The sequence below is a fragment of the Phocoena phocoena genome, chromosome 18, assembly GCF_963924675.1.
Source record: "Phocoena phocoena chromosome 18, mPhoPho1.1, whole genome shotgun sequence".
In the NCBI taxonomy this organism is placed as follows: Eukaryota; Metazoa; Chordata; class Mammalia; order Artiodactyla; family Phocoenidae; genus Phocoena; species Phocoena phocoena.
The window spans coordinates 1,498,529-1,521,278 of NC_089236.1; the positions used below are offsets into that span (position 1 = coordinate 1,498,529).

The following is a 22,750-nucleotide window of genomic DNA, read 5'->3' on the forward strand; positions in this document are numbered from 1 at the left end:
TTTTCTATTCTAGGGTCAAACACAAGGAAGCCTGTTGCGTTTAACTGTTATGTCTCCTTATCTCCTCAGAGCTGTGGAAGTTTCTCAGTCTTTCCTCGATTCTCATGACCCGGACAGTTTGCAGACAGTTACTGGTCAGGAATTTTGCAGAATGTCACGTGAGGAATTTTTAATATTCCTAAGTGAAGGCTGCGTCTGACTCTTCAGTTCAATAAGCCTTCAATTAAGGAGACAAAGTTGTGGGGAGCCTGAGTGCAGGGGAGGTGGTGAGACTTCAGGGATAATCTCACCCAACAGAATCATCCTGTAGGTACAGAAAGCAAGGCACCAATAACATTTTTCACGATAAAGATATAAATACCAAACTTCCAACACCCTGTCTGGTAAGACGAGAGAATTCCACATGATCGATGAGAAAAACTGTGGAATACTTACTAGTGAGGATTGTAAGTAAGAAAAGATATTCGGTATATGAAACCAGCCCTGAAAGAGATAAAGACATCAGAAAGCAAGTTTTAGATGGTTTAGAAGTAATCATATACATACTATATGGAACCTTCACCTAATTAAAAACACACATATTGTTACTTTAAATTACCTCTCTGGTATAGCGGAAAATTTTCATCAGAGTTAAGTATAGTACTAATACTTCAAAAAAAAGGAGACTTTTATTAGGTCACTATTACTAGAAAGGAAGGGGAATGGTCATTGGTCAGCAAGTACAAGTGTCCACTAGAGGTTTTATCTGCATGGCATTTTGTGTAATTTCACCTCAAATTTTACTATTCATAACATCTCAAGTGAAGCAAACTTATAAATTCAGTACAGTGACAGAGATCTGGATATACCAAAGGTCAAACCATGTTATTTAAAATGAAGGAATTAAATTTCTGTAGCAGTGACTTGATTTTAATCTATAGGTTCTCCCTGGTCTTTCTTCCCCTCAGTTTCAACTTAATTGTTGAAGAAGCCTGGTCATTTGTCCGGTAAAGTTTAAGAGTGTAGAAGATTTGCTAACTGCATCTTTTTGGTGTCATTTCACATGTTCCTCTAACGTCTATATTTTCTACAAACTGGTACTTACTTAGATCCAGAGCTGTGCTCAGATTCAAGTTTAGTTTTCGGCAAGAATTCTTTTTCTTTTTGGCCGCACCGTGCGGCATGCGGGATCTTAGTTCTCCAACCAGGGATCAAACCTGTGCCCCCTGCATTGAGAGCGCAGAGTCTTAACCACTGGACTGCCAGGGACGTCCCAAGAATTCTTAATAGATGGTGCTGCATACTTCCACCAGGAGGTCCAAATGTAAATGTTTACAGAAAATGCTAAATACCACTGAGAGATACTGATAGTGAGTTCCAGGACTTAAAAAAAGGTGAAGTCTTCCAGAGTTTAGATGACCGAAGATGTCTCAGAGGAAGTAGTTCTAAAAATGGTCTCTGTTCCTTTTTATGGTTGAGTAACTATACTCCAATAAAAATTAATTTAAAAAATGGTCTTTGAATGATAGGTGAAAACTGCAACGAAGCAGGGGTGGTATAAGTGGGAAAGCCGTATGTATAGGAGAGATGAAGCTGCATATGAACACTGAAAAGCGAGTGTTTGTCTGCAAGGATGTTCCTGTGGAAGAGTCAGTGGGAAGCACAGCTACCTGGTGGCTCAGAGATGAAGAAGGAAGCCTGGCAGAGGGTGACGGCAGCGGATCTGCACCATCCTGCTGTGAAGAAGGACCAGCCGCTATGGGCCCCCGGTCAGATACAGCAGAGACACACGGCCGAAAGCAGTGCAGAGCAAATGAGGCAGGTAAGGGTTTGACACCCAGGTAGTTCAGTGCTTCAGCTAACAGGCAACTTCAAGTATGTATTTAAATGCTCTTAATGACTTAACAGTTTTTTACATCAGCAATTTTTCTGTCATTTTCATCTTGGAGCAGTTGTGCTTCCCTTTAATAAAAAGCCTAGAGTAAGTCTTCAGGTATTTTTTCCTAGAAATATTCAGTGTTTATATGAAGGGAGAATAAATTAAATGTGTTTTGTCATATCTCATACCTGAGAGAAATGCTCTAACGTTAGTTGAAGGATCAAAGTATTTCATATCTTGGCAGCCTCAAAAAAGTGAACAGTTTTTTTCTAATTTTCAAAGGAATACAGCAATGTGAAAAAATGGCCAAACGGCTGGACTGAACTGGGCTTGGTGCCAAAAGGAGACCTCACTTTTCTTTTCTCGAGACATAGGTACATGTCCTGTGCACAGGGGAACTTCTTGAAAAAGAAAATTCTTTGAAATACTGACTTAAATAAAATGCTTGAATAAACACAGTTGAGACAGTGTAAAAACAGCTCCCTACACTCTCAAGATAGATTATAGACAATACAGCTCTCCAACAGCATTCTAGGCACCTGCCTCTGAAAATGCTTTTAAAGGAAACTGACACTTCCGAATACTTATAGGAGAAACAGTTTAATACATATTTGTTGCACTGAATTGTAAAATAAATGCCGTTAAATGTCAATGTTTCAAAACTGCATGTCAAATAGGAAAGTATTTTAAATAATTTATATTAAAAAAAAAAATTCTTTTTGGCTACACCGCACGGCATGCAGAACTTCCCTGACCAGGGACCGAACCCCCTGCAGTGGAAGCGTGGAATCTTAACCACTGGAGCACCAGAAAAGTCCCTATATTTAAAAATTTATTAAAGAATCCTTAAGGGTCACTAGAAGAGATGATTAAATTCTGTTAGTTACTATGCTTCTCTAGAAATATTTTAAATTTGGAACCGTTGAAAAATATGATTTGCTACTAAATGCAATTTTGAGAACTCTGTTCTCCAAAGAGAAATTACAACATGTATCATAAGAACACATTTATATCTTACAATATATGTTATAATTTATATTCAGTATATCCTTGAGGATGGTATTATGTTGAGAATTCTGCTCAGTTTCAAAAAATACATAATAATTATAACTTATAATTTACTTTTCTTTATAATAATGCATGGAGGTGGATTATTTTATTTCAAGACTATACCCTTTTGTTAGTTATGATGTAATATACATTTTGATAGTTCTTTTAGGTGGTAAAATAGAATATTTTAAATTGTTCCAAATGTAGCTAAATTTTACATTCTTTTTTTTCAAATGACTTCATTAATATCAACAAAGGAGTATATCTGGAAAAAAGTGTATCTTGAAATCTTTCCTATAAAATATTCAGTGTTTTTTCTTTAAGCTGGAATGTACATTTCAACTCACGTATTTCAGAGAAAAACTAAAAAAATAAGTCTTGTTAAGTCCTTCCTCAACATTTTTTCTTGTCCTGTAAGTTCTCTAGAGGTGGGAGAAGAGAGGATGAATTCAATAAATATTTAGAAGGCAAAATTAGAAAGATCTGTGTTTGGCTGCATATGAAGGATGGAGGGGCAAAGAGAAAGGGTTCAAAGCTATTTCCGGGTTTCAATGAGCTGGGTGAAAAGTACCACCACCCAGTAAGACACAAACAAAGCCTGGGTTGAGGGCAGCTGGCGTCTGGAGAAGCAGCAGCGCTTGGGGAGGCCGCAGTGGTTCTTACTTGGCCTTTTCACTCACTCTTCTTCTGATCCCTCACCACCACGTGACTCTGTTCTCCTGCATTTCCCTGTCAGTGGCTTAATTTCCTTGTCACCAGTAAGTTCTACCATCAAGTCCCGATTTCCTTACCAGTCCTAATTAGTGACAGCTGTTTTTAATACACCCCGTGTGATCGGCAGGCAGTTAGGTTGAATTCTCCTCCTGCCGCTGCCCAGCGCACATTTTCATTCGTCCTCTCTGACTCTGAAGTGGATGCTACCATGGTCTCTCTCCCTGCAGTCACTTCTTTCTTCTAGTTCCCCTCAAAGCCTCTCTTTCCTCTATTTCTCCTACTAATATCCTTATAGATTTGCCTAAAGGGGGGGAAAAAATCAACTTTCTGCTTTGGACTTACATCTTCTGTTTATTTTTCGAACAGTCCGTCACTAAGGGCTTTCTCCCCCATCATCCAGAAATACTGACTTTTTATTCTTTAAGAAATCTGTGTGATGCCCCTGTTCATTTTGAGAATATAAGTAGTCCTCCAGTTGTATAAAGAACAGGGAACGAGAACTATCGAGTGAGAAAAGTGTGTGAGTAGGCTGATGGATCTCCTATGGTTAGAAAGCAGTACGTACAGATGGAGAGACAGAGCTGGAGATACAGACATATACGTGTCTGTTACTGAAAGTTAAAGACAGTAAATAGAAGTTACTAACCACCTTTCTCAGTACCCTCTGTATTTCCTATGGTATGGAAGCAGCACAGCTGGTAACGACACAGATTCACAACCCTCCTTCCCGAGACCAGACCGTGACTGCGGACATGGCCCGGGCCCAGCAGAACCTCTAACTGAGCAGCTCCAGGGACAACCCCGACCCCGCCCCTCAGCCCGTCTGAAGCGCTACGACTGTAACTAACACAGTTCTGGAAGCTGCACTGTCTACTTCCCCTCAGGTCGAACTGCTGCATTCAGGGCTCCACGAACCCGCAGCCCGGAAGCCTGGCCACTCCACGCTGTCATCTCCGAGCCGAGAACACGACGGTCTGCTCGCTGCTCTGAAACCTCCACTCCCGCGTCGTATAGGAGGCCTCAAAAACATTGCCCTTCACTTGCCAGGGAGCCTCCCACTTCCTTCAGTTTGTTAAATCTTGCTTTTAAACCTTGGTGTCTCCTGTGAGAACAGAGTGCCTGCCGGCTTTTCAGGGCTGACGAGTGGCTCTGCGCTCTGCCTCTGCCCACCGCGCCGCCCAGCGTGTGGCCCCTGCAGTTACTGCGGAACCTCCCGCCGTCTCCTCTTCTGCGCCCTCCGCAGGCGCCTCGGCCCCCTCTGCCCAGATGAGAGGGGTTTCTCTCATATGACTTGTGGCCGCCTTACAGCTCCCCCACAGCAACCCGCCGTTCTCAGGACAAGGCCCACGCTCCTGGACACTCCCTCCCACGCTGCGTATGTACGGTTGAGGCTCTGCTCACCTCTCTAGCTTAGGTCCAACCGCCCTCAGCGGCCACACCCCACTTTCCAAACGGCCTCTGTCCTCTTTGTTGACACGCCTGCAGCTGGTCTGCGCTTCATCCTTCCGGACCCAACCAACCTCCATGCCTCTGCTTCTCCCCGGACGCTCTGCGACGCTCTCCCGAATGGCCTTCCTCAGTAAACACCTTTAACTGGTCGCCGTGTGCAGAGCCCTGCCGCACCTGCAAGCGGCTTCTCCGCTCGGGACGCCGGCACCCTTGCAGGCGGCTCAACTGGTGACTCCTCTCCCCACTGCCACGCTCATCCCAGACCTTTGCTCTTCCAACCTCTTGCAGAAACCTGTTACTCCGAGGCTGATGCCGTCGAGCTGACCACCTCCGACTTTCTTCCTGGTCACCTACCTAACTCCCTCTCTTTAGCCTTCCATCGCCGGAGGCCTGAGCGCCTGGTCCATCGTCCAGCACACAGGACCACACTCTATTCTCAGACCTGGGGTCACCTCTGTCACATTCACACTGCCACTTACTCTGCTCCAGCTGGCCGATTCCACGACCGCACCCGAGGCCAAGCTTACCTGCAGCGGCTTCTGCTCCGAACCGGAGCGCAGACCCCGGCTCTGCGCGCATGGTGGGCCCCGCTCCTGGGTTCCCAGCTCACCTGCTCCCACCCTCACTGGCCGCTCTCTCCTGAATTCCCACTTTCTTTCCATCGCTCTTCCCATCTTACTTTTTTCTCTCCAAGGCTTGTTATTTAAAGACTCTCGTGTTTTTAAGTAAAACTGCTGCCCTCGACACCGTTAACCCCCTAGCCCACGACTTTTCTTCCCTGCGTTTGCCTAGTAACACCCTAACCGCATGCTTCTGTGTACTTCCTGGCCTGCCCGCGGCCGGGGGAGAACCAGCTGGTGGCCACTTCAAACCTCCTACTTTCTCCACACCCTCCACTTTACGAAGGAATCAGGGCCACCCTCCAAACCCGCCTCAACTTCTCAGCCCTGCTCTGCAAACATGTGCGATAAACACCCGCACATCACCCCTCCCCACGCGGTACAACGCAAAGCTCCCCGCTGAGGGGCGCGCCCTCCACCGAGCTCTGCACAGCCCCCGCCCCCTCACACCCAGACCCTTCGTGCAACACAGACCGCCAGGACCGGACTCCAGCTCACACCCGCCCCGCCCCGCACCACCGTCCTCCACGCTCTGCAGTCTGCCCCCAGAACCCGTCCCAGCACCGCCCCTGCCCTTGCTGACGCGCGGGAGCACCTCCCTACCGCCAGTCCTAACCACGTTCTGACGCCCTTCCTTCACGGGCCCTGCACACTGATGCTCCCTCCCTCCCAGGCTCCCGAGATTCCCTCTCCCGCTCTGATGCCTCTGCCTCCTCTCCTGCACGGCACCTCCTCCTTCTCTGCTCCCGTGAATGCTGGTGTCCTCTGCGTTATCTCTGAGGCTTTGTCTTCTTACTTTAGAATAATCACTTTACTCACTTATTTATCTGGCTGCACCCCTCGGCATGCAGAACTTCCCTGCCCAGGGATCAAACCCGCACCCCCTGCAGTGGAAGCACAGAGTCTTAACCACCAGACTGCCAGGGAAGTCCTTTCTCTTCTTCTTTCTTTAAAAAATATTTATTTATTTGGCTGCGTCGGGTCTTAGTTGCGGCACTCGGGATCTTTTGTTGCAGCGTGCAGGCTCTTAGTTGCGGTGCGTGGGCTTAGCTGCCCTGCAGCATATGGAATCTTAGTTCCACAACCAGGCATCGAACCCGAGTCCCTTGCATTGGAAGGCGGATTCTTAACCACTGGACCACCAGGGAAGTCCCAAATCCTTTCTCTTTTCTTTTTTTTCTTTAATAAATAAATAAATAAATTTATGCATGTATGTATTTATTTATGGCTGCATTGGGTCTTTGTTGCTACACGTGGGCTTTCTCTAGTTGTGGCGAGCGGGGGCTACTCTTTGTTGTGGTGTGCAGGCTTCTCACTGTGGTGGCTTCTTTTGTTGCAGAGCACGGGCTCTAGGTGCACGGGCTTCAGTAGTTGCAGCACGCAGGCTCAGTAGTTGTGGCACACGGGCTTAGTTGCTCCGCAGCATGTGGGATCTTAGTTCCCGGACCAATTGAACCCGTGCCCCCTGCACTGGCAGGCGGATTCCAAACCATTGCACCACCAAGGAAGCCCATCTCCCCTTATTCTTTTTTTTTCTCTCCTTAATCTTGATGCTCTGCCTCACCCTTCTCTCCAAGCTTACTGAAATCAATGTTTAAATAATTTTTCTGTGATTGATCAAAGAGTTTAAGAAAAAATTGCTTCAAATGTAATGAGTATTTTATTATGATTTAAAAACATCTATTAAATAACACACTGTTATAACATTCTCTCTGCAGATTCTCTAATGTATGTTCTTCAATATGCAGCTGCAAACCTCATAACTTAATTCTTTAATAATACTTTGGTTAAATAAAACACAAGTAAAACATAAAAATTACCTTTATCGCCAAGGTCTCTAAAAAAAGTTGATCCACAACCAGCTCTTTTGATTCCTGCCAGTACGTCCTCAATATCCTTTGAATAAACATATTAAAATCTTTCAATTTAACTTATAATAGTTGATTTTCTATCTTAAAAAAAAGAAAAAGAAAAAAGACCTTCACCTCCATTGCTTACCTTATTTGTCAGCCTCTTGACTAAAGTTTTACCTATAGCAAAGAAGAAATATTATTTAGTACCCATATACCTTGGTAAAATTCAACTTCCACTAAGAAGAAAATCACTTAAAAGACAAAACAAATAACTAAATATTTATAAAAAATAGAAGTCTGGCAATTTTAGCTCATATCTTTAAACAGAAGTTATGAGCCAGAGAATTCTAAGTGTAAACACAAACACTGTAGTTCTTTGTAAGACCTATGTTCACTTTCACTCACTCCCTTCCAGAAATATGGAACCTTCTAACCATCTCTCACTCATCGTAGCTAAGAGAAATAAGTTTGTGCCAAACATTATTTCTTTCTTTACATGATTATTAAAATCTGTCTCCTTTTGCTTTCATTGACTAAAAAAATACACATTCATCTTTCAGAAAGCTACCTTTTTAACCCTGAAAAGTTCCTAAGGTCACAGCTCTGCAGTCAGATCTAAAGGCTGGTCAGGGGCTTCCCTGGTGGCGCAGTGGTTAAGAATCCGCCTGCCAATGCAGGGGACACGGGTTCAAGCCCTGGTATGGGAAGATCCCACATGCCGTGGAGCAACTAAGCCCGCGAGCCACAATTACTGAGCCTGCGAGCCACAACTACTCAGCTCGTGTGTCACAACTACTGAAGCCCGGGCGCCTAGACGCCATGCTCCCCAACAAGAGAAGACACCACAATGAGAAGCCCGCTCGCCGCGACTAGTGAAAGCCCGCGTGCAGCAACGAAGACCCAATGCAGCCAAAAATAAATAAATAAAATAAAAGTAAAGGCTGGCTAAGATGGCTGTTCATTCTAAAGTGATGTTACTTTTAACAGTTTCCTACTGGATAACAGATTAAAATTCTTCCAGGCTTTCCACCATCATCTTTAGGCTGACCTCATTTTCCTCTTATCCACTGTAATTCTAAAGCAATCACCTTGCTTCTTTTGTTGAGACTTTTTCTGAAGACAGCCTCAAGCCATTTACACATCTAGAACACTGAAAAATATTTTGTTAATTTTATTTCTTACGTAAGCCATATGCATCACAAACTTCCCTTCTTGCTCTCAAAATTATCCATGAAGTTTGTTCAGTGCAATTACATGGTGTGTGAAAATTCAGGCGACAGGTTGAAAAAAAAGAATACTTTTAGATGTGGCTTTTTGCAGTTTGGGATGCTTAAATTTGGATTATAAATCTACTGGGGACAAATTCTATTATTTACTGTTAATTATCAAGATTTTATTTTTGCTTTAATAATTAAAACATTAATTGTGAACATGACCATATAATCTTTAGAAACATCTATGACCATGTTTGTAAGCTTAGGAGTTACTATTTTGGAAAAATTGTTTGTCACTGATAAACTATTAAGTGTTACCCAATGACAAATAACTCGATTCTAATGTTAGGTGCTATTATAACATGAGATCATCAAATAGATAGAAGTTACCCGGTTATTTCATGTTGACTACAAGTTCTGCCGGATACCTATATATGTATTTGATTATCAAAAATGGAGAATCCACGTACTGAATGAACTTGTCTTGAAAAAATTTTTTTTCAAAATGGAATAATTAGAAAATGATAAAGAAATTACCTTTGCTGATAAAAAGTCTGGGGTACCTCTGTTACAGAAAATTCATTTTTAGGTTAAAAAAAAAAAAAAAGACAAGGCAGAGCTCCTAGGAGAACACCTTGTCTTTCTTACTTCCTTTCTCCTAAGTCAATAAACATTTCTCTGAGTAACACAGGAGACTGTGGTGTTTCCAACCCAGAACCCTCTGCTGGGGTTTCTTAGTGCCTCTCACCCAGGCTGCCTGGTTTTAGACCACTCGTTTATGGGCTCCCCAAGGAGAGAGACCAAGTATCAGATTTAAGAGGGGTGTGGTCTGGTCGGATACACGAGGGGCATGACCTTTGGCCATCTGACAACAGTAACAACACAAAGACACATTAAATATACTTAGATATATGTATTCATTTTTGCCAGTCCTCTTCCCACTACTTTTTAAAAAATTGAGGTAGAGTTGATGTCCAATATTAGTCTCAGACATAAAACAGTGATTAATAATTTTGATAGGTTATACTCCATTTATAGTTATTGTAAGATATTGGTCATATTCCCTGTGCTGTAGCAGGGGTCCCCAAACCCCGGGCTGTGGACCGGCATTGGCCCCGCGGCCTGTGAGGAACCAGGCCACACGGCAGGATGTGAGTGGCGGCTGAGGGAGTGAAGCTTCATCTACTCCCCCATCGCTCACATCACCGCCTGAACCATTCCCCCCCTCCCCCACACCGTCCCGGTCCGCGGAAAAACTGTCTTCCAGGAAACCGGTCCCTGGTGCCAAAAGGGCTGGGGACCGCTGCTGTAGAGTATATCCTTGTAGCTTATTTTACACAGAGTAGTTTGTATCTCTTAATCCCCTATCCCTATATTGCCCCTCTCCTTCTTCTCTTTCCCCACTGGTTTTCTCTGTATCTGTGAGTCTGTCTCTTTTTTGTTATATTCATTTGTTGTATTGTTTAGATTCCACATATATGTGATAACATAGTGTTTGCCTTTCTCTGTCTGACTTGCTTCACTTAGCATAATGCCCTCTGGGTCCATCTATATTGCTGCAAATGGAAAAAATTCATTCTCTTTTATGGCTGAGTACTATTCCACTGTATGTATACACCACATCATCTTTATCCATTCATCTATTGATGGACACCTGGGTTGCTTCCATACCTTGGCAATTGTAAATAGTGCTGCTATGAACATCTGGATGCATGTATCTTTTCAAATGTTTTCTTTGGATACATACCGAGGAGTGGAATTGCTGGATCATATGGTAGTTCTATTTTTATTTTTTTGAGGAACCTCTATACGGTCTTCCACAGTGTCTGCATCAATTTACATTCCCACCAACAGTGTAGGAGGGTTCCCTTTTCTCCATATCCTCGCCAACATTTGTTACTTGTGTTCTTTTTGAGGACGGCCACTCTGACTGGTGTGAGGTGACACCTCATTGTAGTTCTGGTTTGCATTTCTCTGGTGATTAGCAATGTCAAGCATCTTTTCATGTGCCTGTTGGCCATCTGTATGTCTTCTCTGGAAAAATGTCTATTCAGGTCTCCTGCCCATCTTTTAATTGTGTCTTTTGTTTTCTTGAGATTGAGTTGAATGAGCTGTTTATGTATTTTGGATATTAACCCCTAATCAGCCACATTATTTGTAAATATTTTCACACACATAAGAAATGCATTCTTATTGTTTTCATAGCTATTTCATATACATTTATGCTGTCATATAAAAATAACAGAATGGGAAAAACTTAACAGCAAAAAAGGCAGATCTAGAGTTGAGGATGCCTTGCTTCACTGTGCTAGTGTGAAAGGATGGAAAATACATTGTGGCTTTTCTCGGTAGGGGAAGGGATAAATCTTCAACACTATGATGGAATTTTGGCTCAAGAAGTAGAGTGTTTTAAAAGGTCTCCACCTACTCTGGAGATTCCACCACGTGGTTTTCACTGTTTACAGAGGATTTCTGAAGTTAAAAACCAGGAACAAGCACATCTTGTTACAGGCAAACAGCCATTTTAATACTTAAAGTAAGTAAAACTGGAACAATACATATTAAGTGTTGTTATAGGTCAAATAAATCTTTGCCTGTAGCCAAAATAAAGTTATTTGATAATCATAAGTATAAAAACATTGCTAATAGTATCTAATTCAACTTCATTTTGCTAGAGATAAGTGGACTTCTGACACATAAAAATTACACAGTAGAGACATTTACATCATTTCACATCTCGCATAAATACATGGAACTTAGCATCAATATCAGAATTGGTGTAAGAGCTGATTACACACTTGCTTGAATTCAGTCTCAGCTATGATGGAAATCAAGGCAGAAAACAGCACATTAGCAAAGCGACTGAGCTCCCGAATATCACTAATAAAAGTGATAACTGGAGGAAAAAAAGGAAGGCAAATTTCAGTGGTGCTATTTTCTTTCAACAAAGCATATGGCTTGTTTATTTTGCTGGAATATTTAAATAGTGAGAGCCAGAGATGACCTCTGGTCGGCATTTCTTCTAGAGGAAGACAAATGTGATGCCCTAAGATGCCTAAAACTGGCCTCCTTGCCAACTTTGATAAGTCGTTTCTTGAAATACATTTACATCATTTTTTTTTTCCCGGTACGCGGGCCTCTCACTGCTGTGGCCTCTCCCGCTGCGGAGCACAGGCTCCGGACACGCAGGCTCAGCGGCCATGGCTCACGGGCCCAGCCCCTCCGCGGCACGTGGGATCTTCCCGGACCGGGGCACGAACCCGTGTCCCCTGCATCGGCAGGCGGACTCTCAACCACTGCGCCACCAGGGAAGCCCACATTTACATCATTTTTGAATGGAAAAACGAGAAATGTGACTTTCTTTTTTGCAACCTTAAGCACTGTGAAATAATTAATAACATTATACATAACAAATAATTTAATTACAGCTTGAAAACTGATATAAAGGGGGAAATAGAAAGCTAAGAAACTAAACAATGGGGAGCAGGGAAGGTGAGGAAAAGCTTCTCTAAATGAGAGCTGCTTAAGTTAAGACCTGACAGATTAGCAGGAATTAGCCCAGAAAAGTAGGGCTGAAAGTGTTCCGGGACTAGCAGGTGAATCGGGCCTGAGATGGAAGGGCTGGAACCCTCTGCCAACACAGCAGGCCCTGCGGTGCCCCCCCACCCCCGCCATGAGGTGGAAGAGCGCCATGGTTGTGACGGGGGTGTTACTATCTCACGACCTCTACTTTCTCTGAGCGGCGATCAGGTCCTTTGCTGGAGTGTGTAGGACAAAGTGTAAGGCCACGACACAGCGGAGATGCTGGTGTACAGAAATACAACAGATTTTCATACAGAGGTGCTGTGTCCTATGACCTTGACAACTCCCTTACTAGTTTAGTAGTCTTATTATTTGTGGATACTCTGAGATTTTCTACATAATCATGTCTCTGAACAAAGACAACTTCCCTTTCCCTTTTAAATCTGTAGGTCTCATTTCTTTTTCTTGCCTTTTTGCACTGGTCGCTACTTCCGGTAGCATGGTGAATACAAGCCGTGAGAGTGGACAGCCTTGCCTACTCCCTGATCTCAGAGGCAAAGCATCTAATCTTTTACTATTAAGAACGATATTAGCAACTGGCTGTAGGCCCACATGGCCTTTTAGGACCTAGCCTTCAAAGTGCCACTGTCACATCCATGCATCTCCAGGAGTGGAAGTCGCAAAGGTCACGGAGAGGGGATACAGGTCCCACCTCTTGATGGGGGCTGACAAAGTTCTGGAGGAGCATATGGGACCAGAAATACCATTGCAGCCATTTCTGGAAATACAGCCTGCTGCAGCACTGTAACAGACTTATCCCCTCAGAGGGAACATTCTTCTCCCTTCTGTTGTTTGCTTACGGAAATGTGTCCATTTTTCTCACACCCTTTGTGAAGTCATGATTCCTCCAGCTCTCCCTGACCTCTCTGATGAAACTACCACATTAGATAGTCTATTACCCCAACTCTACACTAGATTGTGAATTCCATTAATATCTGTTTTATTTACCGCTATATCCCCAAGGCCTAACACAGTGCCTCTTACATGAGGTGTAGCCAATAAAATTTTTAATAAAGGTGTGGATTATAACTCATCATTTCATTATATAATAACTGTTGATATATGTACTTATTAAGCTGTTAAATAAATACTTGTGCCAGGCACTGTGCCAGTCCGGGAACACGGTCGAACGAGAGACCGTGACGGTGCTGTTCACCAGCAGAGGGACGGCGGGCGGGGAGGCGCAGGGCACCCGCAGCACGTTTACGGTTGCTGACTTGAGATGCCTCTGGCACTTCCTAGACGAGAAGCTGGTCAGGTGAGAGGTCTGGTCTGGAGACACACACGTGAAGAAGTCAGTGTTCAGGCACAGCTAAGTCACTGATGGGGGCAAGGTCCTCGAGGAAGAAGGCAAGGAGGAGAGAGGACGACTTGGAGACGGAAGCTTAAGAAGAATTCGTAAGGGGGGCATCAGTTTTGTCCCCAAGACTAGACCGGAGACTCTCTGAGGGTGCGTGTCACATTTATTGTTCACATCCTCCAGGATTTTCATTTTGGTGTGAAATTAAACACCAGCCTGATCTGATCTGGGCTGCTCTGTGTGTCAGGGTCCCTATGTCCCCAAACACCATGGAAACCAGCTGTCCTTACGAGGGATTAAAGTTGTTCCTCGTGCCACGGCCTCCACTTGATAAAGACGCCACAGGATGAAGCTGGGACCAGAGCTCAGCGCTTCAGTGTGGACCGTGAGCTTGGCACTGGGGAATAAACCTTTCAGGCTAATGCTTCTTGATGCCACATCCCAAAACCGTACAAACTGTTGATAAATGACCTTTGAAATACATACAGTGAACAGTTCTTCCAGTTTCTTATGACAACAATCACAAAAGTAAGCCAGAAGTCATATGTATATGAATGTTAGAAAACAGAATCCAAGTTTTAATTTTTTTCTCAGGATGTTGAATGAAAAGTTGAATCATTTTAGAATTAAATGTCTTAATTTTTACTTTTTATTTGTTGTATACAAGCCCCGTAAAGTAGGCTTACATTGTATGTAATTCCAAAGAATCTCATATTTAGAATGGTTTTTTTTTTTTTGCGGTACGCGGGCCTCTCACTGTTGTGGCCTCTCCCGTTGCGGAGCACAGGCTCCGGACGCGCAGGCTCAGCGGCCATGGCTCACGGGCCCAGCCTCTCTGCGGCATGTGGGATCTTCCCGGACCGGGGCACGAACCCGTGTCCCCTGCATCGGCAGGCGGACTCTCAACCACTGCGCCACCAGGGAAGCCCCTCACCCCTTCTTTTTAATGATTCCTTTTTATATCATTCAGAGAACAACAATAGGTAAGCTGATTAAAAGCATAAGAATATAAGGGTAGAGGGAAACTGACCCTCCTGAATATCCTTCCAAGGAGGAGAAATCTGTCTTTAAGAAATAAAAGCATGGCCCGTGGGCTTTAAACCTGTTCTTCTCACACAGGAAAATGCATCCTCCCCAGTCAGGGTGCGGGGTCATGAGGTAGGTAGGGGACAGACAAACTATTTGCCACCCTGCAGTCTGACGACTATGCAAGTGCTCACCACGCCCCGTCTTAGGTACGTGTGTGCATGTGTGTGTTTACAAGAAGGCCGGGAGAGGAGAAAGTATTTATGTGTGGAGATGGGTCAGCACTCAGATGCTGCCAGGGCAGTGTGCTCACGGCCCACTCTTACCCACGCAGTGACTGGATGGGAAGGAGACGGCTTAGTGAGTCCTTGGAAGCCTAAGCAGCTAATTTTTTTTGGCCAATGAATTTACCAGCAACTGTGCTTCTAAAACTTCTGAGATGGCTCCTACAAATCAGTTCACTTTTCTGTAGAACTGACCTAGATGAATATGTTTCGGTTTAGACCCACAATGAGTTCTCTGATATTGGAAATGCATATAAAGAGTCATGTTTTTATTATTTTAGCGTCTCCATGTATTTTTTGCAAAGTATAATAATTTTATTTATTTACTGTATTCATTTTTTTTCACACACACACACTGTATTTTATTTTTACAAGAGATAAATAAACTGACACCAAGCATTGTAAATGGATGGCCACAACAAAAGCAACAATGACTGCAGTTACCAAACACGAAACACACTCACACCGTGTCATAATATTGACATTCAGTCCAGGAATCCTCCACTGTAACAGCTCCTTTACTCTGCAGTGAAAACTGATTTGTGTATTTTTTTGCCTCTGGGTCCTTGTGGGATTTTTTTTTTATTCAAACAGAAAGTCACAAAAATTATAATCCTCCCCATCAGTTCACTCAGTCCCATGTGATTAACTTTTTTTCATCTTGATCTTTTGTGAGCACTGTTATGAATTCATCAGTTTTCCATCAGAGTTCTGAAAACGCTTATTCATTCAGTTCAGCGGTATGGTCAGTTAGCAGAAACCTGTGCTTGTCAGAGTCATTTCCATGAAAATAATTTTAAAATTAATATTTTCAACTGGGAACAAGGATTGGTATTTTTACATGTTTTTATAGCTTTACTGTGATATACTTCATATATCACAAAATCCGTCCAATGAAACTGTATAGTTCAATGGTTTTTAGTACATTCAGAGTGGTACAACCATCACCACCACCTACTTTCAGAGCATTTTCATTGCCCGCCAAAAGAACAGAAAACCCATTAGCAGTCACTCCTCTTCCCCTACTTGTGGGCAACCACGAATCTACTTTGTCTCCACATATCTGCCTAGGATGGACACTTCATATAAATGGAATCACACTACCGTTTAGCTGCTCCCACCTACCCTCCCCAACCTGTAACGCTGGGTCAGCCCAGAGCTCGTCCCTTCCACCCGCCTTTCCCATCTAAACTCGCTTTTGCAACCTCACGAAGTCTCAGCTCTCATGAATCTACTGAAGTCTTCAACCTACATTTCAGTTCCGTTCTCTCTCCTACTTGTACATCTAACTGCTCACTCGACACTTCCTCTTGGACGCCTGATAGAAACTCCTGTGAATGAATGAATACCTACTATGTGCCGAGTACTACTCTGGGTATTTGGTTTATGTCACTGAGCACAAGGGACACACATTCCTGTCACGGAGCAGGCGCTCTAGGGGGAGAAACAGATAATAAACAGTAAACTTCAAAAGTAAGGAAATTGTAAATACATATTATAGTAAACGTTAGGGTGTGACAAGTGCTATGGAAAAGAACTGAGCAAGGTAAGAGGGATTAAAAGGGCAGCAGAGTGGAATAAGATGGGGCTGAGATGTGAGCACAGCACTGTGCTTGCAACAAAAGCCTCTGGAAAGAGGGGCAGGCATTTATCTTGTGGCTCTTGGGGAGCTGCACAGTCTCGTCACTGCTGTTTGCGCTGGCGAGTCAGCAGTCGGTCTGTCCTGCATTTCCCACCGCAGTGCCTGCAAATGGGGTAAAAGAACCCTGACGCATCCTTCACTGACTTCTGTACATCCTGCCTTGCTTTGGTCGGCTGGATAAAAATGCAGCTCCGTCTGACTAAAATGGAAATAACGTGTCCTTAACAAAAGTTACTAAGGTAGAAAGACACAGTATAAACGCTCTCTCTATGCTGCTACAACACATTAGTCCTAAGGCAGAGCTGTACACATTTTATAGTAACAGAACATTACACTTAAGCATGCAGGCCATTAAGGCAAGAAGGAAAATTATGCTTGAACACAAAACTTTCATTTTCTAATATACGATAATCTTTCTAATAATATAAAGCCTCATTATGGTACCCTTAAACACATTTTCAGCAAACTTTTAATTCTGAAGATGCTAAAATTAATTCAATAAAATTGCAATGTAGAAGGAACACAATAAACATCATATTCTACTAAAATGAGCTGCATGCTAAAATTACTGTGAGAAAAAGTCATAAGAAAGTTGACTTTTAATAACATTTCTCCAAGTAAAATTTAAGTGCTTTCCTCATGACAACGACATATTGTTGCTGTCTTACATAAAGAGCTTTAAATCGAAGAGTTGGTTTTTAAGTTGCTCTGTATGACGGAACCAAAGGGTACCACCCGCAGGATAGACACAGGCACAAGGCAGAGCAGGAGGGCTCCGAGCAGTAAGTTAAGAGCTCCTAGAACCACTAAACGCGTTTACGGAGAGTAAAAGGATCAGTGTGTTGTTCAGAAGGAGGAGGTCCAGCCTGAAGGAAAGGAGTCCTTCGCAATAATACGGGGAGAAGCGCTGAGGGCCTACCCTGAGCAAAAGACACAGAAGACACAGAGAAGGACAGGGAAGAGAAGTGGAGGAGGGAGAATAAGCTGCTCTTGGTGATGGAGCAGATACAAAACATGAGGCAGCTGGACATGTCCACGAAAACTCCCCACAGCCTGAGTGAGCTGGGGGAGCGCCAAGGGAAAGGGGGCACCGGAAAGGGTGTGATGGGGAGGAAGCGGGCTTCAGTTTCGGATGCGCTGAGTTCCAGATGCCTGTGGGGATAACGCACGAATGTAAGTGCCTGATGCACAGCGAGACCAGAGCTTCTAGGGGCCAGCGGAGAGCTTGAGAGAGCGGGAAAACGACCCTGAAGCGACAACGGTGAAGCTGCGAGCAGCAATAACCCCCTGGGGGGCTGTGTCTAAGGGAGCAGCGCTGAAGGGAGGGAGCATTTAGGCGCTGGTAGGAAGAGGAAGCACAAAGGAAACAGACGGCAGGAACACATCGCTGAGAACAAAACCACAGGTGCCCAGGGAGAGACGTCCACAGCAGCAAGTGCTGCTAGAGGGTCAGTCAAGAGTCAGGCGAACAGCAGCCACCCGTCTTGGCCATTTGGGGGCCACCGCTGACGTTCAAGAGAATAGTCAGCAGAGAGGGGAGGCAGGAAGCCAGACTGTGGTGCAGGCCGCGAGCGCAGGGGCTGCCCGCTGGAAAGCGAGTAGCTGACGGGGCTGACTGTGCTGGGGTCGTCAAGGCAGTAAAGACACAAGAGGATCTGTAAGCTTCAGACACTGAGACGGTAGAGGCAGAGAGAACGAGGGAAGGAGATGCAGAGGGGGTGGTGGAGGAACGAGTCTCAGCAGGGCAGGGAGCACCGCTGGCAGAAGGCTAGGCAGCGATGTGTAAATGCCTTGGAGAATCTAGGCCGAGTTTAAGAACATGAATTTAGTGGCTCCCATCTGCATAACCATGGGATTTTCTCCAACAGTTCACAGCAGTCTAGGTTCAACAAGGACAAAGGGGAAAGATACTGGGAAGCAATTATTAAAGAGTGACAAAATGACAAGTCGTGTGGCTACAGGGAAGGAAGAAGGTGCAGAAGGAGCTGAGAACTTGGGAAAAATGGGATAACTGAGAGCAGAAGCTTTTATGAGGTCAAGAATAGGTATGCCGGGTATGAGAAAGTGGGTAAAGTGGGATTCTGTAATTTGGGATTTCAAAACTGGGGCAATTCTAAGTAATTGGACATGGGAGGTGAATGATAAGAACGAAGGTCACTAAAATTGAGAACTAAGTACTGTAAGGTTAACGACATTTAGTAGAAAACAGCATCAAAGCTTGGAATTCAATAGAAAAGAACTTAAATAAGGGAAGATGATGTTTTAGCTAGATAACCTAATTCTGAAAGGAGCACGTTTTTATGGTTTTCTGAGTGTGCAATACGGATTAGGGTGACACTGATCTCCCCCAAACCTAACAAATAATGAAGGAGAACAAAGAGCCAGCATCCACCTGAAAGAGGCGTGGGGAGAGGGTTCAAATAAGCCCCATCAATTACTATTAATAAACTATATTATTTGTAAGAAGTCCAGGAAGATAAATACCAGGTAAAAATGAGTTTAGGAGCTAATACATTTCAGACTGCTTTCTTTCTTTCTGTTTACACATGAGGATCACGGGTCATTGGGGTGCCTCCCTTTTTTCTTGTTTTGCTGTTCATCATGATCCGTAGGAATGCAACCAAGATTCTTCGTCTTCTTATCCATGATGAAAAATGAAGAGGAAGGACATCATATGCATAAAGGATGTATTATTCAGCCTTCAAAATTACTCAATTCTTCATTTAGCTAAATGCCTTCTGATAGAGTTTAACTGCATTCCAATGAATAATAAAGTGGAAACATTATAAGAACCTAAATTGGCTGAATCAAGGGCTGCATAAAAACAACAACGATGAAAGAAAGAAAAAGCCATGTAAACTTTGAACTTCATTAGAAGAACCTGGGCCTATGGCTAAAACAAAGTAGAGCGAAGTAAAACTTCCATTCAATTGAAAGAACATAAAATGGGAGAAAATTCTTTTTTTTTGGGGGGGGCTGTGCTGCATGGCTTGTGGGATCTCAGTTCCCCAATCAGGGATTGAACCTGGGCCACGGCAGTGAAAGCCCGGAATCCTAACCACTAGGTCACCAGGGAACTCCCAGGAAAATTCTTGAAAGAACATAAAACGGGGGGAAATTCTTCGACAACACTGAGCGCAAGACTAAAGAGCTCCTGTTACATGAGGAAGAAGATACAAGTGTTTGTGAGAGAAAGTCAAAGGAGGGGGCCACTGAGTCAGGTAAAGAGAAAACAGACACTAACACATACTGTTTACAAGTATATGATATGTTAATATTCTGCTAATCAAGCTTTTACAACCTCCACTTGAAACCCTAAATGAAAAAATTAGAATAAATTACAATATAGGTCACAGCGCAGACATTTCTGATAAACAAGAACTGTTTGGCTATTAAGTATTTCTAAAAAATTCTTTCATTATCCTTTGTTTTCTTTCATAGTATCATCCTCTCTGTTTTGTACCTTTCAGATAAAAATTTTTAGAAAAAGCAATCTATACCCGTCATTTTCATTTCTTTCTAATTCTTTCTTTAACTGTCCACCACTCTCTTGACACCGATCTACCAAAGGTCCTGGTGACCCATGCTGATGACCAAATCCAACAGCCTCTCCCCAATTCCCATCCTACTGGATCTTTCTGGACACCCACACTACTGACCAAACACTTCCTGCTCCCATGACACTGCACTCTCATCCGTGGCCAATGGCCTTATTTAAAAAATCTCTGTAACTGGCTCTTCTTGCTTCACTCACCTTCTAAATGTAGATTTCTTTAAGACTTTTTTTTTTTGCGGTACATGGGCCTCTTACTGTTGTGGCCTCTCCTGTTGCGGAGCATAGGCTCCAGACACGCAGGCTCAGCGGCCATGGCTCACGGGCCCAGCCGCTCCGCGGCACGTGGGATCTTCCTGGACCAGGGCACGAACCCGCGTCCCCTGCATTGGCAGGCGGACTCTCAACCACTGCGCTACCAGGGAAGCCCCAAAGACGTATTTTTAACTTTTTCTTTTTAATGCAAATAATAAATATTTGTTGCTGATGAATCAGAAAATTACAAGACAAAAAGAAAATGCAAAAACTGGTAATTCCAAAAGTAAGAGTGAACTACTAGCAATGTGGCGAATATCCTTGCAGACTGTATGTTACTTACACATATATATAAACAAGGAAAAATGGGATCTCACTCTTCATATGCTTTTAGAAAGTTGCCTAACTGACAGACTTGAAGGGAAAAAAGACAGTTCGACAATAATAGATTTCAATACTCTACTTTCAACAATGGACAGAACCGCCACAGAGAAGATCAGTAAAGAACTAGAGAATGCGGACAACACTATAAACCAGCATGCTGAAACTTACGGAACACAGTAAAAAATAGGAAATGTGAATATATCCAAACAAGTATGGAGTGTGAATCAGTAACCAAAAACTTCCCAACGGGGCTTCCCTGGTGGCGCAGTGGTTGAGAGTCTGCCTGCCGATGCAGGGGACACGGGTTCGCGCCCCGGTCCGGGAAGATCCCACATGCCGCGGAGCGGCTGGGCCCGTGAGTCATGGCTGCTGAGCCTGCGCGTCCGGAGCCTGTGCTCCGCAACAGGAGACGCCACGGCAGTGAGAGGCCTGCATACCACAAAAAGAAACAAACAAAAAAACAACTTCCCAACAAAGAAAAGCCCAGGGCCAATGGTCTCACTAGTGAATCCTACCAAACATTTAAAGAATTAACATCAATCCTCCTCAAACTCTTCCAAAATCTGAAGAGGAGGTAACATGTGTGAACTCATTCTAAGAGACCAGCACTACTCTGATACCAAAGCTAGACACAAACAAGGAAAGAAAACTACTACAGGCTACTATCTTTTATTAATATTGGTGTAAAATTTCTCAAAAAAATACTAGAAAACAGAATCTAACAGTCCATTAAAAGCATTATACACCATGAGCAAATGGGATTTATCACTGGAATGCAAGGTGGTTCAAGATATGAAAATCAATCCATGCAATAGACCACATTAATAGAATGAAAGAAAAACCCCACAAGATCATCTCAATGGATGCAAAAGAAGCATCTGACAGGGCTTCCCTGGTGGTGCAGTGGTTGAGAGTCTGCCTGCCAATGCAGGGGACATGGGTTCGAGCCCTGGTCTGGGACGATCCCACATGCCGCATAGCAACTGGGCCCGTGCGCCACAATTACTGAGCCTGCGCGTCTGGAGCCTGTGCTCCACAACAAGAGAGGCCGCGATAGTGAGAGGCCCGTGCACCGCGATGAAGAGTGGCCCCCACTTGCCGCAACTAGAAAAAGCCCTCGCACAGAAACGAAGACCCAACACAGCCATAAATAATAAAATAAATAAATAAAAATGTTAAGTGGAAAAACAGTATAAAAATTGGTCTAAAAAAAAAAAAGAAGCATCTGACAAAATCTAACACCCTTTCATGGTAAAAACACCCAATAAACTAGGAATAGAAGAGACTTTCCTTAACATCATAAAGGGCACACATATGTAATATGAGAGCTAACATCATACTCAATGATGAAGACTGAAAGCTTTAACAGAAACATTAGGAACAAGAAAAGGATGCTGCTTTTGCCACTTCTATTTAACATGTGACTAGAACTTCTAGCCAGAGTAATTAGGCAGGAGAAAGAAATAAAAAGCTTCCAAATAGTAAAGGAACAAGTCCAGTTAAATCTGCTCATAGAAAACACGATCTCATTATGCAGGAAATCTTAAGAAATTCACAAAAAACTGTTAGAGCTAATGAGTGAATTTATCAAAGTTATAGCATACAAAATCAACACACATAAATCAGTTGTATTTCTATATACTAGCAATGAGTAATCCCATAATGAAATTAAGAAAACAATTCCATTTGCAATAGCATCACAAAGAATTAAATATTGGGGAATAAATTTAACCAAAGAGGTGTAAAACTTGCACAGTAAAAACTATAAAACTTGATGGAAGAATTAAAGATTTAGATACATGGAAAGACATCTTGTGTTAATGGAGTGGAAGACCTAATATTGTTAGGATGACAGTACTACAAAAAGCAATCTTTCTATTCATTGCAATCCCTATCACAATTCCAATGGTGCTTTTTTTTTTTTAACAGTACGTGGGCCTCTCACTGTTGTGGCCTCTCCCGTTGC

General features: G+C 43.5%; 1 protein-coding gene across 1 annotated transcript in view; it reads right to left on the reverse strand.

Annotated features, from left to right (window-relative positions):
- MICU2 (mitochondrial calcium uptake 2) overlaps positions 1–22,750 on the reverse strand; it is a 91,124-nt gene that overhangs the window by 32,026 nt on the left and 36,348 nt on the right. The window contains exons 3-5 of the mRNA XM_065896320.1: positions 7,690–7,721; positions 7,512–7,587; positions 436–483 (exon numbers count right to left, since the gene is read on the reverse strand). Of these exons, the coding sequence (XP_065752392.1) occupies positions 436–483; positions 7,512–7,587; positions 7,690–7,721 (156 nt within the window). The remainder of the gene's footprint in view (positions 1–435; positions 484–7,511; positions 7,588–7,689; positions 7,722–22,750) is intronic.